The sequence below is a fragment of the Bombus pascuorum genome, chromosome 11, assembly GCF_905332965.1.
Source record: "Bombus pascuorum chromosome 11, iyBomPasc1.1, whole genome shotgun sequence".
In the NCBI taxonomy this organism is placed as follows: domain Eukaryota; kingdom Metazoa; phylum Arthropoda; class Insecta; order Hymenoptera; family Apidae; genus Bombus; species Bombus pascuorum.
The window spans coordinates 5,356,643-5,373,507 of NC_083498.1; the positions used below are offsets into that span (position 1 = coordinate 5,356,643).

General features: G+C 44.6%; 1 protein-coding gene across 9 annotated transcripts in view; it reads left to right on the forward strand.

Annotated features, from left to right (window-relative positions):
- Positions 1-16,396, forward strand: part of LOC132911573 (mushroom body large-type Kenyon cell-specific protein 1) — a 108,420-nt gene extending 92,024 nt beyond the window's left edge. For 6 of the 9 annotated variants that reach the window (XM_060968264.1, XM_060968265.1, XM_060968268.1 and 3 more), the window contains 5 exons: positions 2,698-3,130; positions 4,357-4,401; positions 5,479-5,719; positions 6,578-7,466; positions 8,485-16,396. In XM_060968264.1, the coding sequence (XP_060824247.1) occupies positions 2,698-3,130; positions 4,357-4,401; positions 5,479-5,719; positions 6,578-7,466; positions 8,485-9,811 (2,935 nt within the window). In that variant the 3' untranslated portion in view covers positions 9,812-16,396. The remainder of the gene's footprint in view (positions 1-2,697; positions 3,131-4,356; positions 4,402-5,478; positions 5,720-6,577; positions 7,467-8,484) is intronic. The other 3 variants (XM_060968266.1, XM_060968263.1, XM_060968271.1) reach the window with 2 other exon arrangements.
- The last annotated feature ends 469 nt before the right edge of the window (positions 16,397-16,865 follow it).

Genomic DNA, 16,865 nt, shown 5'->3' on the forward strand with positions numbered 1-16,865 from the left:
TTTCCCCGCGGAACATTTTGCGCGTCAAATTTTTATCGTCGTCTATTATTAGTCCACCGTAATCTGCACCTCCTGACACATCGAAGGCACAAAGTACCTCGCGTGTGTCGTACGCCGCGCGAGAAAGATCGAAACGCGGAGAGGAACGCTGGAGAAAAGGAGACGGGGCCAGAGTCTCGGCTCGCGTCGGCGCATGCGCGCTACTGCAATTAACGATAAGATAGCCCGCCGTCGAAACCACGCGAGTAAAGTCGAAAAATTAGAAGCTCGAACGATCAACCGGACGAACAATCGTTCGAGTCGACGCTGTTGACAAAGTTTTCTTGTACCGCGTGGAAATTCCAGATAACAGACGTCACGTGACCACACGACATCGGATCTCTCTCGCAAGCGTTTATTGATCATTTTCGTCAGACCGCAATCGCCTCTTATCTTAATCGGTGCTACAGACAATGATGGATTAAAATAGGAGCAATTACGAGTTCAACGATGTAGCGCTAATTATTTATGTCTCTAAGGAATAGCATATAGATTAGACATTAAATAGCTGGAAGAGGATAACGCAGGGTCATGAGAAATTCATTTTGGTTGATCTTTTATTTTGACGTCATTCGATGATTAGTATAGTAAGGTCACAGGTAAAAAATACGATAAATCGCATTTTTTTCTTTTCTTTTTTTTCTTACGAAAGAATAATTTTATTCTCAGACAATCTCACATTGAAACTAACTGTTTTCTCATTTGTTTTTGAGATTAGACGCGATTTCCTTGAAGTTGAAAATTACTGACATTTATTTCTTACGAGAGTAAGTATCTTTAGTATTTAATACCAGAAACGAAAGAAATCCTGACTCTTTCCGAATTGCAGTTATCACATCATCGGGGGTTAATCTTTCGTCGAATGGTCAATTAGGATAACGTTGAAATTAGGATAATTAGAGGAAAGCTGAATTTATAGTGCAGCAGGTATCACGGCGAATAAAGAATAAAAGGCTGCAGAGATACGGTTGTTGCAAGCGGCACTCGAAGCGGTGGCGAAGCTTAGGAGGGGGCAGAACGGTCGAAATACACTTTTATCAGCTTACTTTGCTGTCCGAGAGAGAATAGGTCGACGAACTCATCATGGGGGGCCACGGTTCTTGCGAATCACCAACAAGCGGCGACTTCTTTTACGTGGAATTCTTCCTATCAATCTTATTGTTAAACAACGAGACAGACTGTAGCAGCCCAATTGCTACCTGTCGTCTTTGCGTCATTCGATTCTACGAACTGCCATTAGCGATACGAATTGAAATTTCTTAATTCGACGATAGAGAAAGCAAGCAAGAAAGAAAAAAGAAAGAATAAAAGGTATCGATGAATATGTATAGCATCAGCGGGAGAATAACAGGAGACTTACGACACGTAAGAAGCCGAATAAATCGGCTATGTACGATACGTATGCAGTCGTTCAGAAGCCAAACTGGACAATTCAACTTTTTATTAATTCCTTAATTTCATTACATAAACACGCGTTTAACGATCGATCCCCAAGAAACAAACGAGTTACTCCCATAATTTAACCCAATTCAGGATACGTGCGTTCGATGTGAAATTCTGGAAATAATTTTGAATCCCTCGGTATATTAATATAAATATCGCGGATGTTGTCGAAGAACGATCGTTTTCTTGATTTTCTCTGATTTTTCTACTTTGATCTTTCTCCGTGTTTCATACCGTGATCGTTCAAGTAGTCGTAACGTGATAACAAAGTTCAAGGTAAATTTAAAAAAACAGCGTTTGCAACGTTATCACTTCTCTGTATTTCTAAATTTATAAAGTTGTTCAACGTTGGCTTCTAAACGGCTCATATAAATCATATTCAAGGAACATTTTAATTGCGTAATAACTGACAGCTCTCTCGCCATTAGCCCGTCTAATTTCGCAGCTAGAATTCGTTCTAATACAGCCGGCTAGGTCAAAGATCAAAGCGTTAACGAGACACACTCTGTTGGATCGATTCGTTTCTCGTGTACAACACGTGCGCGTACCTCGCCGGCCACGTGGCTGGCAAACGTTGGTACAGCTTGGCCAATGAACCGCTTCTACACGTGAGTCTATGGTACGAAAACCACCCGATAACCCAGTAACTTCGTTACGAGGATATCGGTATGGCGTGTTATATAGCGTGATTGTGCAATTATCGGGTCTCATTAGATATCTGGAATCTCGATTCGTCGGTACGTCAACGTGCAAAGTAGATTGCAGATATTTATGGATTTTTGGAAAGTTGTAAATATCTGCGGAATACATTCAATAAGATATCAAAAGTAGAATAGATAGAGAGATATGCAATAGGGCGATAAGAAATAGCAAGATTAAACATTGACTTGTCTCTGACTTGTTCTTTCCACGATTTTCGTCCTAATTCTATCTTTCTAATAAAAAAAGAGTTTAAAAATAATCCCAAGCTCGAGTAAGATACGAAGACTTTATTATCGGTATATACGATGCGTAGTTTCAATTTTATGTTAAACACTTTTCCAAAATGACTCCCCGTTGGATTTCTGTCTAGGTTCCATTCCTTTAGTTTCATTCACAAAAATATAAAATTGCATGAACGTCTGCAGTCTAGCGACTAGACGACCGAATAAAGGAGAGGATAAATGGTACGGCGAATTGATAATACGATAAACGATACTATGTTGAATGTTTTAGTTCTTGTTATCGTGCAAAACCACGTATGACGGGGCCAGTGGCGGCCGTGGCGGCGGCAGCAGCAGCTGCGGCAGGCGTCGGTGGTGTCCCCGTGGTGGGTGCCGGGGGTGGCCGGAGGGCCTACACCGAGGAGGAACTGCAAGCCGCGCTTAGGGATATCCAGAGTGGCAAGCTCGGCACACGAAGGGCGGCCGTGATCTACGGGATACCGCGTAGCACCCTGCGCAACAAGGTCTACAAGCTTGCGATGGAACGCGAAAGGGACGCGTCCCTGTCTAGCACCCACTCACACCCTCACGAGCCCGGCGCCCCAGCCACCACCACCACCACCATCACCACCACCACCACCACTACTACTACTACTACAACTACAACACCACCAAATACGACCCAAAACGCCTCCGCGACCACTCCGCCCCCGCAAGTGGATGAGGTAGGTTTTGGGGACAGAACAAGAGAAAGAGAAACCGGAAAGCGAGAGAAGAAGTGAGAGGCAAACAGAGGGTGCGGGAACATGTAATAAAAGAGCGATGATACGATAAATCATGTTGTATCTGTACCTAACTTTCTATAGCAGAGGGAATTAAGTATCGAGAATTGATAATTGAGTAACTGAGAATTGAGAATTGGCAATTGATCGAAGATTGAGTAATTGTAATAGCAAATATACCGAACTGAGAGAGCGTCCAAACTGGAAAGTATCTTATAGGGTCGAGTGTGGATCGCTAGGACGTAGTTCGTTTTTCGAAACCACGCTTCTTCTGACACTGGTGGCACGAGTTTCCTTCTCGGTGACAGTCGTCGACCGAGTTATCGTTACGTCGAGAATGTCCGATAATCGTGTCAGTGACGGTAGGAGGAATCGCTCCAACATTTCCAATATTAAATCGAGAAATTATATTCATCTCCAAAAACAAAAAAGAAAAAAAAAAGAAAAGAAAAAAAAAAAGAAAAAGAACGAAAAGAAAAGAGGAAAGGGAAACGTTTCCTCTCGGACAAGTTTCTACGTAGAAGATTCGGTGGTGATTTTCCGTCTCTAAAGTATCTGCATGTGTTCGATTCGATTTCCAATTCTTCGTATACGTGTGATCGTTTAATTAAAAAGTCTACCGTGCAGTTCCTTTCAGGTTCGATACACGTTCCACCGTCATTAATCATAAGTTATCGGACGTTGCGAGGAAAGATTACGCTCGATAGAGGAGATGATGCCTTTGGACGCGATTTATCTTAAGCGAAAGATGACGCATCCAAGGACAAGGAGAGAATATGACGGAGAGGGAATGGGGAGGGGGGTTGCAGAGAGATATAAAAGACCAGTTGAATCTCGATAATTCGTTCGCGAAGGAAGACCGCCTATTTGTATCTAAGTGTGGTTTTGGTTAGGAAGAACGAATGGAGCTTCCCCAAAACATACCTCTGCCACGGTGATCGTAGAGTTCGCGTGAACCGATCAACTCGCGATGTATATACAGGTATAAGAGATTGCAACTGTCGTACGAGCATATTCGATCTTCTAATTTGATTATAAATAACAGAAAATGAAGCTAATTAATACGAAGATGCATCGGTTCACGCGGTTCGTTATCGGTTGCCGTGATGCTCAGTAGTGTCGAATGTTTTTGCATGGGCTGTTTAACTTTTTTATCTCACTATTTGTAGTTTAACACACGGCCGCTTGGTCTTGGCGAGGTTGCAAGACTCGAGGTAAGTCTTCGGGACGATCGTTTCGAGCCGAGAGGAGAGAGTTCTTCTTGGATGCGAGCTTTTGTTCGCGACGGGCTCTTAGGGCCCTCGAATTCGTTGTCACGAGTACATACGCTTTTTTTTCCGACCTCGACACCATGCATCCTCGATGTGTTTTGTACAGACGATCGTGCTTCAGTATCACTAGTACAGCTGTCGATTTTATGGTGCAAGGGAATGTCAGGAAGTAATCGTTTCTACGTGGCGTTGCAATAGCAAGGCATGCTGACAAGTGTCGTTGCTTATCCGGCAACATATATTCGAGAAACTGATACACGTTAGACGAAAATTAATTTTCCAAAAGCGTCCGTAATATCTTGACATTCAAACGATGCACGACGCTTGTTGGGAAATGGATCTTGAAATACGGAATAATTGATGATTCATTTTCCTTTTTAACGACGTTCTGCCTGGTGTCATTAGGAGAAGCGCAGGTAGTTTAGTCCTGGTAGATTTTTTTAGTTTGAATGCATGTTGTTTGAGTAATATTTACGAGGCAATGGCCGGTGTGTAGCACCGGGTCCTTTTTATTCGTCGGAGAGCGAGACACTTTCGAGCTGGTTTTCAATTTTCGACCTTGCCTTTCTCTTTCTTTTCGCGCGAAAAACGACCCCGATACAGGAAACTTTACATGAGAATAACATTTGGGCAAAGCGTTCCTTTCTGTTTCTATGTCCATTTTATTTTTGTATACGTCGTACATGCTTTTTGCGAACGATTCTATCTGGCAAATTCCTGCATGACGCTTGGTCATTCTGCATTCGACGAAGGAGAGTATATTTACATGGACAACCGACACTGTTACAACACAGACATACACGCAAATACAAACACAGAAGAACGCCTCTCGATGAAACGCCTGCTAGCGAAAAGAATGTCGCCAAGAAAGTGTTATACCGATTTTACGATAAAGATCGACGTAAGACGAGACTTTCCTCGAGAGGACCCATCGATGTTAACGATTCGTGTTTCGAATTATTCGTTTCCTTATCGCGGCTGGAATGTGTGGAATACGCTAGAAAGAAATATTCTTAACAGGTGGACGACAAAGAACTGTCCGGAGCGGAAGAGGAGAAAGAAGTGGAGAAAGCTCTGTTGAAGCCACTGTTGTCCTTGGAAGACCTTGTCAGGTTTTCCGCCCTCGAAGGAAGCGGAGGTGATTCCCTCAGAACGTTGCTACAACGAGGACACGAGACGGGAGCCGAGTGGCCAGGGCTCGAACACGCCAACATCGGCCCGTATATTCAAAAGATGCTTGCAGCAGCTGCGCCATTTAAAGGTGAGAAACACGCTTAACCCTTTTTCCAGTTAGGTTCTTTTCGTTCTCCTTTCGTTAAGAACATTGAACCAACAAATTTTTAAGCCCATCGTGTTCCCACGAAGACAAATATTGTCGAAACATTCTCAAACTACTGTCAGCGTATTATACATATACTTTTTACAATTATACATAGTACACGCAGCGATTACGAAAAGTATTTGCGCGTCGTTGTAGTTGTTATAACATTTGCGTATTATTAAATGCAAGTATATATTAAATTCCGTGTTACTTAGTATTATGAAGATTCATTCGTACTATGGAGATAGTATCGTAGTATCTGAGAAAAAAATTCTTCGCTTGGAGAAGCAGAGTATGTGCAGATACATTTTATAGCTGGCAGATCTATCGGTATGTGTGTAGCTGAGGTTAGAGGAAATGAAAAGAAAAGTAAAAACGAAAATCAGTATTTTCGCAAGTGGAAGATAAAATTCGTGATAGCAACCATAGTAGGAAAGTTAAGTGCATGGAATGGTGTACGTCCGTCGAAACACGAGATTTGGGTTATTTCCGATAGACGTTAGACCGTCTCATTCGCTGACCAGTGTATAGCAAGGGCCGAGACGAAAGTCGAAAAGTGTATTACGAGCGAGTAGGTCTTCGGAAATCGATAGAAGCCAGATGGTGGTCGACGGGTCGGCGACACTTTTTCCACTTTCTGAATGGAAGTTCGTTTAAGTGGCTTAAACAGTTCTCAGGGGCTAATCTGCGATTACAACAAATGTTCGTAGGCGTGAAGAACCAACGAAATCGTATTTCTTAACAAACACGTACGCTCCTTTTGATTGATAACTGAAACTATCTCTGTCGAATCGACAGGCATGGAGACGCAAGACTATCGCATTCCAGAGGTGATGAGAAGGCTGATGAGCGAAGACAAGAGGCTAAACAAAAGCGTAAACGGGGACCAGTCGCAGCCACCGCATCAGCAGCTCCATCACCATCAACCGCACTCGACGCACCCTCAAGCCCAGGCACAGTCGCAGACGCAGCAGCAGCAGCAACGTGGCCCGATGACGAACGACGACTTCAACCCAAACATCGAGGAAGAGGCGAGCGACAGTGCTCAAGGCAGAGCGATCCTCAAGATTCCGTCCTACAAGCCCGCGAGCACGCCTGGATGTTCGAGCAAAAACGGCGAGCCAACGTCGGCCGCATTCGCGCAAGGATTCGCAGCCGCGACAGCAGCCTCGAGTCCGGGTCTCCTGGAACGAGCGAGTCCTGCGTTCTCCGGCACCAGTAGCCCAACCAACTCGTTGGTGGGGAAAACGGTGGCCGTGAATTTCCGCGACGTGATCGCGAAAAGCATCAGCGTCAAATTCCAAGAGGGTCAAACGGTCGCGACAGCCGGAATGCCCGGATGTCAACCGGCCGCAGTGGTACAATCGCAGCAAGCGATAATGACGGATCCAAGTCCGTTCAAAAGAGGCAGATACACACCGCCTCAGCCGGCGTCGCAGCAAGCCCAGTCGCAGGCGAAACCGCAGGCCCAAGAAGCGAACAAACCGAAACCAGCTACCGGTGGCAAAGGAACCAGACCGAAACGCGGAAAGTACAGGAACTACGACAGGGATAGTCTGGTGGAGGCTGTGCGCGCGGTTCAGCGGGGTGAAATGAGCGTGCATCGTGCAGGCAGCTATTACGGAGTACCACACTCCACCCTCGAGTACAAAGTTAAGGAACGGCACCTGATGAGGCCAAGGAAGAGGTACGTTCATGTCTTAATTGTGGATCCTTGCTTATATTATATCGTTCGATAAGCATGTGAACGCTTTAGCCAATCTGTAGCAACGGCAGATCATCTACTGTTTACGTCTACGCGTCTGTCGTTGACGTCGTTTTTTTTTTTTTTTTTTTTCTTTTGTATCTTAACTATTCAAACGGTTTAGACCACTGCGTGTTCCGGAAAACTGAAAGGGACCGATGGAAGAAGAGCACGCAGGGGTATAAATCGACGAGCCGGTTTCGGTTAATCATCGGAATGTTTGAAAAATTCAGAAGTCTCCGTCTACGCGTAGTCGACCCCGTTTTAACAATCGACACCGTAAGTCGAGCACGACTGTCGCTATCTCGCGTCACGGTTAATCTGCGTCAGGTACGTGCTCATGCTTGACCCGATCTCATAGCCGCGCCCGGTTTATCTCAATCGTACGACTAGATTAAATTTCCTGTCGTGTATTGTCCCTTTTGTTGAGTTTTCGTTTACGTAAAGTTTAACATTGTTACAATAGATGTCGTGATTATTCTTATTCTTTAGCCTAAACTCTTGTCTTGGCGTATCGTTAATGCCTCGACGATATGCTTCGAATATTGTTGTTTCGATTGATCGAGACACAAGTTTTGGACGGTCTTGTTTATTTGATTCGTACGTGGATAGTTGGAACATAAATAATTTTCCTACAATTTTCTCCCACTCTTACAGACGAAATCATACTAGGTTGTCCGAAAAGTTTCTTTCGTTTCATAAGATGCTAATAGATGAACGACAGTTTCTGTTTTATATTATTTTATTGAATTAGGTATGATCCAGTTCGTTCTATTTCTATTATTGTGTTCGTGCATAATTCAATAAACTAATATAAAACAGAAAATATTGTGCGTTTATTATTTCCTTATAAAACGAAAGAGACATTTCGGACAACCTACTATTATTGCACGTCTATATTTTTCCTGCCAGGAGTAGCATTTCTACTTCTTTCTACTACCTTCTTTGTTATTATTTCCAGGGACCAGAAGCAGTCGGACGATAAAACGAAAGAAACCTCAGCCGTGGCAGCGGCGGCAGCAGCCGCGAACATACGACCAGGTACGGCGGACAAGAAACCACAATTAAAGCCACAGAAACCGTTCACGTCACCGGGCGGTATCCCAGGACCCAACGGGATCAAGATGCCGCCGTTCATAGAAGGCATGCCTCATTTGCCATTCACGCCGTTCAATTTCTGGAGTCCGCCGCCGTTCATGCCATCGCCGTTCATGGCAGGAGCGCCGAACGTTCCAACGATCCTACCTGAACAGTACTTTGCGACGAGTAGGATCCGCGGTCTTCAGGAACAACAAAGAAACGCGGCCATGGTGCAGCAACAACAACAACACCAACAACGAGACAGGGACGGGATAGGCGTCGCTGCTGGTACCGCTGAATCACCTGGAACCTCGAATTCTCGTAGTACGCCGATGAGCAAAGCACCACGGGAGGTATCCGAGAGCTTGTACGATGGTTCGGGAGCGAACGGCAGTTTCTTGGACAATTTGATCAGGTCGAGCCTCGAGACGGGAATTCCAAGGGACCAGAGGGCAATGACCGACGCGAGGAACCAGCAGCAGTCGTCCTCGCAACAACAACTCCCGGAATCGATGAGGGGCAAAACGTTGATCGATCAACTGTGCAGAAACTCGAGGAGAACGCCGGTGTCGAGGCTGGCTCAGGATAGCAGCGAGGACGAGAGCTACAGGGGACCATCGACAACCGGTAGGCCGATCCCGGAAAGACCGGAACGCGTGCCTACCGTCGACCTTAGCCCGTCACCGTCGGAACGTGGCCGGAACGACGACGGCAGCGATCGACTCACGTCGCCACCGACTCCTCTCTCGATCTCGAGGGCCGGAAGCAGAGACGAGGACAGTACCCGGGACTCGAGGATCGATCGTAGCAGCAGGGAACGAGAGGTTCACAACGGTGGACAGGAAGACCGCGATAGAAAGACTCTGACCATTCAGCAGCCGCAACAGCAGCAGCAGCTGAATCACTACCCGGACTTACACAATCTCTACGCCGTATCAACTGAGAAAAAAAGTGCCTGTGATAGTAAGCTTATAGTAGATCATTCGAGCCAGAAGACTCAACAGCAGCAGCAGCAGCAACCGCAGCAACAACAACAGCAGCAGCCACAACAGCAGCAAAAGGAATATGATGCGGTGAGCGGACTGGTTGTGCAACTGCAGCGGGGCTACAACATCGGGAACAACAGGTCCGGCGAGCAGACCAACAGCCAGCAATCGACGGAGCAACGTGGATCCGTTATCAGTATGGAAGACTCCGTTGAGCAGTAGGAAAAGAAAGTCGGTATCGTTGATCAGTAAAGTATACAAGTAACGAATAATATACGGTGAACGATCCGTGTAGACGGTAAGAGTCCACATTCCCGCCCAATGCACCGGCATTTTACACACCACGTTGCCACGGTCGGGGATCCTCGGCCTCCGCTTTCTCTCTCTCTCTTTCTCTCTCTTTCTCTGTCTCTCTCTTTCTCCCTCTGTTTCGGTTCAAGCATGTACACCAACGTGTACTCGATAATTGTCACTGTTGTGTCTCGCGATTGGCCTCGACACCATCGGCCAGAACCGACAAAGAACCGGAAATTCGTGCACGACTTCGTCGCGCGTCGACTATGAAAGCGAGCGCGCGACCGTTTCCGAGGAGAAGGGCGTGAAAGCCGAGCACCTCCTCCGTTGGTGTGTGTGTGTGCGTGTATAGGACGAGGGACGTTTCGAAGAAAACGCGAAACGTGGCACGAAACGGTAGCAATCCCGAGCCTGACCCTGCCCTTTCCACCCGGAAGCCCCTTGAACGTCGCGAGGCAATAGAGGAAACAGAAAAAAAAGACGGAAAAGCGAGTAACGAAAAAAAAAAAAAAAAGGAAAACACAGAAATGCGTAAATGCTACCCAACCACCCGTGAACCCACTGCGATTCCATCAGTTACATGTATCCGGCGCTCGATCTCCGTCCAGCTGACGGTAGGTCGTACCGGTACCTTTTTGACTATGGCGATATTTCGATTCGAGGAGAAGGCAAGAAACGGATACAAGACACGATGCAACGTTATTGTACCGAATGCATACACACGATACACACACATGGCCATCCACAGAGACACGCAGATAGACGTACTCATTCGCTCGGTGATACACTTATTTTCACACGTACATATGGACGCCTCTGACACCGTCGGGTAAGCAAGAATGCGCGTGTACGGTATTACCGTATGCCGATCTATGCAACGGCCCGGCGTTAAAATACAAAACGGGGAACAGACGAAGCAGCACGTGAAACAGTCCGCGCGTGCACGCGTCCGTAGAGAAGATACGCGTTGGGTAGGAGCGCGCGATGAAAATTCTGCAGGGTTGTCCGGTCGACAACGCGCGCGGATACGTTGGCCGATGATAGACATTTTGAACGCGCGAACGCGACGAGAAGACGAACAAAAAATGAAGAAATAAGAATAAATGCCGACGCAGCAACGTATTTTTTCCTCTATCGATGTAAAACTACCTAATGCAAGAAAAAAAAAACTTATTACATACTACTAACATTACTTAACTCGTAAGGAGCAACATAATTATATAAGGAATGATATATTATATATTATATATATATACATATATTTTTGGTCATTACGAACGTATGCGAAACGAGAACGAGCCAAGACTTTTGTTGGCGCGCGTATAGATGACGTTTTTTCATAAGGCGACAATATTTCTCTAATCTCGGTTATTTCGAGGCTGGCGTTCGGTAAAAACGCGTACCCCCTCTTAAACGGGTCGCATCGAACAAGGACGAAAGAGGGAAGCGGGAATAAGCTGCTTAGAAGAGTATGAAACGATTTTCATCGATGAGGGAACGATCGCTCTTATCGTTGATCGATGCACGAAAGGTAAATATTTCACGAACATGTGCTTTACGTTTCGAAAACGAAGAACATTGGGAATATCGTTTGGAAAAGCAATTCTTTGGGAAGAAAGATGAATTTAATTCGATTCTCTCATCGACGATGATCGTTTCGTTCCATGGAACTACGGCGAGGGGAGATGTACGAGGAAAACGTTAAAAAGAGAAAATGGAAACGCGTAGATGTATATAAAGCATTTGGAGAAAAAGGATTGCTATATGTATAGGCGTGCGCTTGTTCTCCACTCGGTTGTTCTTTACCGAAGTGCAAAAATTTTTCTTACGCGCGGCAACGCCACGCATTTTGATACGAATTGCAAATTTTCTATCGCGTAGAGGAAGAGAAGCAGCTGTAATGGCGGCGTTCGTAGAATTTCTTCACGAGGAAAACATCCCACTCGCTTCTGGGAGGAATCGGTTCCCTTTCTCTTCTGGATAGTCGATCCGCGTGGTCGACGATCGAAACGTACGATAAATCAGGCGAGTGTGACGACGTTTCGTACGATCGGACATTAGTTTCTTCCTGTCTGACTTTTTCTACGAACCACACGACTGTATCTCGATGGTGTTTTCCTTTTAGCGTCGAAGAAAAAATTGTAGCAAAATTAGATGAAATTCGAACGCGTCGAAAAGATCGGCCATCGTTATTTCTAATAAGGGAATTCAGAGATTTCCATTTCAAGAAACACGTTCCGATGTTCGTTGATACTCTTTCCAGACGTTAAACGACTTTTTGAAGCTTCTTATTGGTCATTAATAGAGGCAATGACGGTGACTATGATGACGGCAGCTAGCGTAACGAGTTCTAGAGAGTCTAATTTGCAAAGATCAGTCGCATCGTTGAGTATCAGAGAAAGAATTCCTCTTTCGCTTCTCTTCAACGATGCGACTGATCTTTAAAAATTAATCTCTGCAAAATTCATATAACGTTTTATTACCATCGTCATCGTTACGGACTTTATCTGCGTCTCTGACGTTAACACAGCCGATAGAAGCTTCAGAAAATCATGTAATTTCTGAGGAAGAGGCCAGCGAACGTCAAAACTTCTTGGAATCGAAATTTCGAAATTCTATCACGATCGTTTCGGTCGCGGTGAGCGACGATACAACACGAAGAACGCCAGTCCCTCCTCTTTTGACTAATTTTTTCGCAGGTTATCCATGAGCGTCGTGCGCGCGACTATCGAGGTATCTTCTCGTATTTCAAATTAGAATTCCGTTCGACAGGAGATCCTTGACTATATAGAATGAACACGTTAAAATAAATACAAAAAAAAAGAAAAAGAAGGGAAGAAGTGGTGATTTCGTCGTTTCGCTAGTTGTAGTAGCCGAGCAGGACGTTGGACCAAGACGAAATCGATGAAAGCAGGCGAATTCGAAAGCAGAATGACTCGTTTTAGCGAAACACGCGTAGAAAACGTTACCACGTTCGAGGAAAATAGTGAAGTTCGGCGCGTTAAAGTACACACCGCGGGCCACGATTTTTCCGTCTTTCTCGCGTGTCGAGGAGGATTTCACAAGTTCTGATTCTAAAAAAAAAAAAAAAAAGGACGAGGACAGAGGAAACGAAAGGATAATTCACGCACTCATCTCATGACTCTCTTTAAGTAAAGTAACGACTGAAAGACTCTAGGCTGTACATAAAGTATAAGGCATGTATGTTCGGTGTTTTAAAAAAAGCAAAAATTCCTTACTAACGCAAAAAAAATTATACCTTACGAAAAAAAAGTAAATCGTATAAGCAAGGCTACTCTCTCGGTGTTTTTTGGAACTAAACTTAAAATTTACCCACCCCTAAACTTAAAGCAAAAAAACCGTGAATTAAGGAGGAAAACTCTAAAAGGGAATGAAAAAAAAAAGACGGGTGAAGCGCACCCACGCAGAGAAGCGCGTCGGAAAACTATTAAAAAAAAAAAAATAACAAGTTATTGAGTGTAAACGTTAAGGTCTCCTTAGGGTTAAAGAATAAAAAAAAAAAAATTAATATCGAAGCTGAACAGCAGAAAAACACAAGTGAAAAGCAAAGCACTAATCATGATTGTGTGTAAACGTAAATTAAAACCTTCCTTCTAACCCTGTATCCACTAACACACCCCTTTTTAATCACTCACCAGCCGACTACCCGCTTCGCGTCAAAGTGTAAATTGTTCGGTGTGATCTTACCTACACGATACCTCGAAAGAAAAGAAAAACAAAAAGGAAAGGATACCTTTTTCTAAACATTCGCCAGGCACTACACCAAAAAAAAAAGAAAAAAAAAGGAAGGGAAGGATATTTCTTACACTCGTTCCAACTACCGCCTTCTTTTCCTGCTTCCTCTTCCCCTTCGCCCTTTACCCTAACTCCCATTCCTTCATCCCCCTTGCCTTTCTAACTTTACTCGTACCTCCTGAAACCCTCTAACCCCCTCCCCCGATTTAATCGAATCCTCTTCACCTTTCTACCTTGCAAAAATCCAGTTCACCGACACACCCGGGACAACAGAGACTCCCGATAATACCCTTTTACGAAAGATTTATCGTTAGATGTGAAAAATGGATATTTATCGTGCGGATGATTGTAAAACGTGCGTAAATTATGATTGTCGTTAATTCAATTACAGTTACAAAAAGTATACGTCGCGACGTTCTGCACGCGTTCTCTAACCAGGAGTCGATATCCGTCGTCGTCGATCCACGCGCTGTTCCACGGTAGCTTCCCGCGGCTTTTACAACCGAGGGAAACGAGAGGCGCGACGCTGCAATTAGACTTATGTCCGCGAGATCGACGACCTCATCGTCGCCGGAGACTTCCTCCACTCGTCCATTTCTCCAGCTTCGACGTTCGTTCAATGGTTCCGGCAAATGTCCTGTCAGGAAAAACGTTACGCGCGAGACGCTGTTCTCGTTCGTTCTTTTCAAACACATTAAAAGTAAAAAAAAAAAAAAAAAAAAGAAGAAGAGGAAGAAGAAGAAATGAAAGGAACAGACAGGATAGGGGATGGTAGCAGTGTGAAATTTTGTTGTTACTTTCGATTCGGTGATGCACAACGCACAAAATGACTTCTCGAGAATTCGTGTTGAGGTGATAATCAAAAATGGTAATCGCGGATTTGTCTCGTGGGATCGATCCGCGAGGTTTCCGGAAGGGAGAGGAGTGGTGGAAGAGGACATTTCTGGTTCGACGACGACAGCCTCGACTCCTGCGCGAATTAGACACGCGAGAGCTACGAGACTCGTCCGCGTTCGCTAAGAACGGGACGACTGAATCGCGACAATTGGGACGATCGGCGCTAACGGCGTAATTAACGAGGCTGCCGTGTAATGATTTCCCAGTGACACAGTCGCGTCAACGTGTCTGCCACAGCGATTTCGATCGACGAGACCGAGGGACGATTGGTTCTCGGCTCGGGGAATTCGAAACTTCTTCGTTCTGGTGTCCAAAACGATGGACATCGAGGAACCGATTGGTACGATTGATAAAACACACGTGAAAAGAGAGGAAAACAAATTTTCTAGAAAAATGAAAGAGATGCTTCTCTATTTTTGCGGGCAAATATTCACCTAAGAAGTATAAAATTGGACAGCATTCTGTGATTTTAAACATTATCGGCGTACGGACAGATTCTGTCCATTGGTTATCGTGTACAGCAGTTTTAGGAAAATTTTCCCTATCGAAATTCGTTCTTTGAAAGGAATAGCTAGAGAGGAGTGTTAGGGTGGATCTAACGAGGTCGCATAAGCTAGGGCAGATATCGTTGCCAACGCGACTGTAGAGAGAAGTGTCGATTTACGTTCTTTTTTTTTTTCCTTTTTTTTTTTCTTCGAGGGAGACGGCGGGACGAGAATAAGAAATCCAGTTAGCACGGAACTAAAGGATTGTATTAATACACACGACGTAGCGGCAGCGTCGTAGAATCGGCTTCTCGAAATCGCAGGCCAGATTTCATCGGATCAAACGCGGCTTTTCTTCAAAGGCATTTCAAAATTCGTTCTCGCGGGAGATACGTCGGGAGAGGAATGATTTCGCGTTCGTAGATTTTCCGGCCGTCTCCTTTTACGTCGCGGGCGATACGCTGAAACGATCCGGCGAGAGACGGATTGGTCGAAAACGGGGAGGAAAAGAAATCTTTAAGAATTAAAAGAAGATATATTATATTAAAATATCTGTGATGTAAAAAGTAACAAAATTTTGATGTATATTTTTCACAAATTATTGTAACCAGCTAGTGTATATGTGTAAGATTACGGATATAAAAGAAAAAAAACAAATACTATTGTAATTACGGTGTGTGGAGACAAAATGACGAGTAAGAGAGAGCGAATTGAAAGCCAACAAACAAACAAACAAAAAGAAACCAAAAGATGAAACAAATACGGGAGAAGCGAGATCGCGAGATTACGTTTATCCACACCGGTGGTCAGACGGGACCAAGATGGCGGGCATTGCTCGGAAAATCGGGCCCAAAGATTCTCGTTTTTTCGTCGCTTTTATATATTTTCGTTACGCGTTTTCCGTTTCACCGCGGGCAAACGAGAACATTCGAATACCAACAGCGATTTTCTTCTCGTTCCCGGAATTACGTCAGAGAATAAAAGTAAAAGCGAGAAGGAAGAGAATAAATGATTTTTTCGCTTGAAATTCTAAGTCTAGATTCTCGATCGTCAAAATTGATTCGTCTATCGTATAATTTGTTACTTTGTTCGTCAGCCTCGCAACATCGAGCAACGACGATCATTTCGGGTGGTTCGTGTTTCAAAAACTGGAAGATTTGGTCCGATTGGCCCTGAAACGGCTCAATGTCAGCTACCTCACAGAGTATCGTCACGTTTGGTATGGTTTGCGTAGGGGATGTTCGCGTGTTTCGGTTGCCGAAGTAAAATTGGATGGCCGTCCATTGAAAGCTCTTTCTATATTCGTTTCTTTCGTGCGCTATAATTTTCGAAGAAATTCGTTCGAATCAAAAGAAAAGAAAAAAGAAGAAGAAAAGGAGAAGAACAAAAAAGAAACAAGTCGAACCTCGTATCGATTATCGAACTAACTTAGAACTTAACTGGAGAAGACTGACGAAATACCGATTGAAAATTGGCCAATCAGTTTCTTCGAACGGTAGACGCGCGAACACCGTCGGGGTGGGGTCGTGTAGAAATGGTCTAAACAGTTCCAAATTGTGCCTAAGTTTCGACGTTACGTTTTTACGACTCGCAACAGAACGAACGACGAATGTAATACCGTAGCAGCAAACTGAAGTTTTAGTTCTATGGTGGGGTTGGTTTAAAGTCAGGAGGCAGTGAACGGGATAGAGGCAAAAGAACAAAAAGGAAAAGAGAAAAAAAAAAAATAGAGATGGGCGACCTTAAAGCTAAATTTTAAAAGTATATTACCTCCGTATACGTTCCAGGGCCGTCCGGCCGCCATCTTGCGTTCATTTTTACGTTCCGTTTTGTCGAATAAGTGC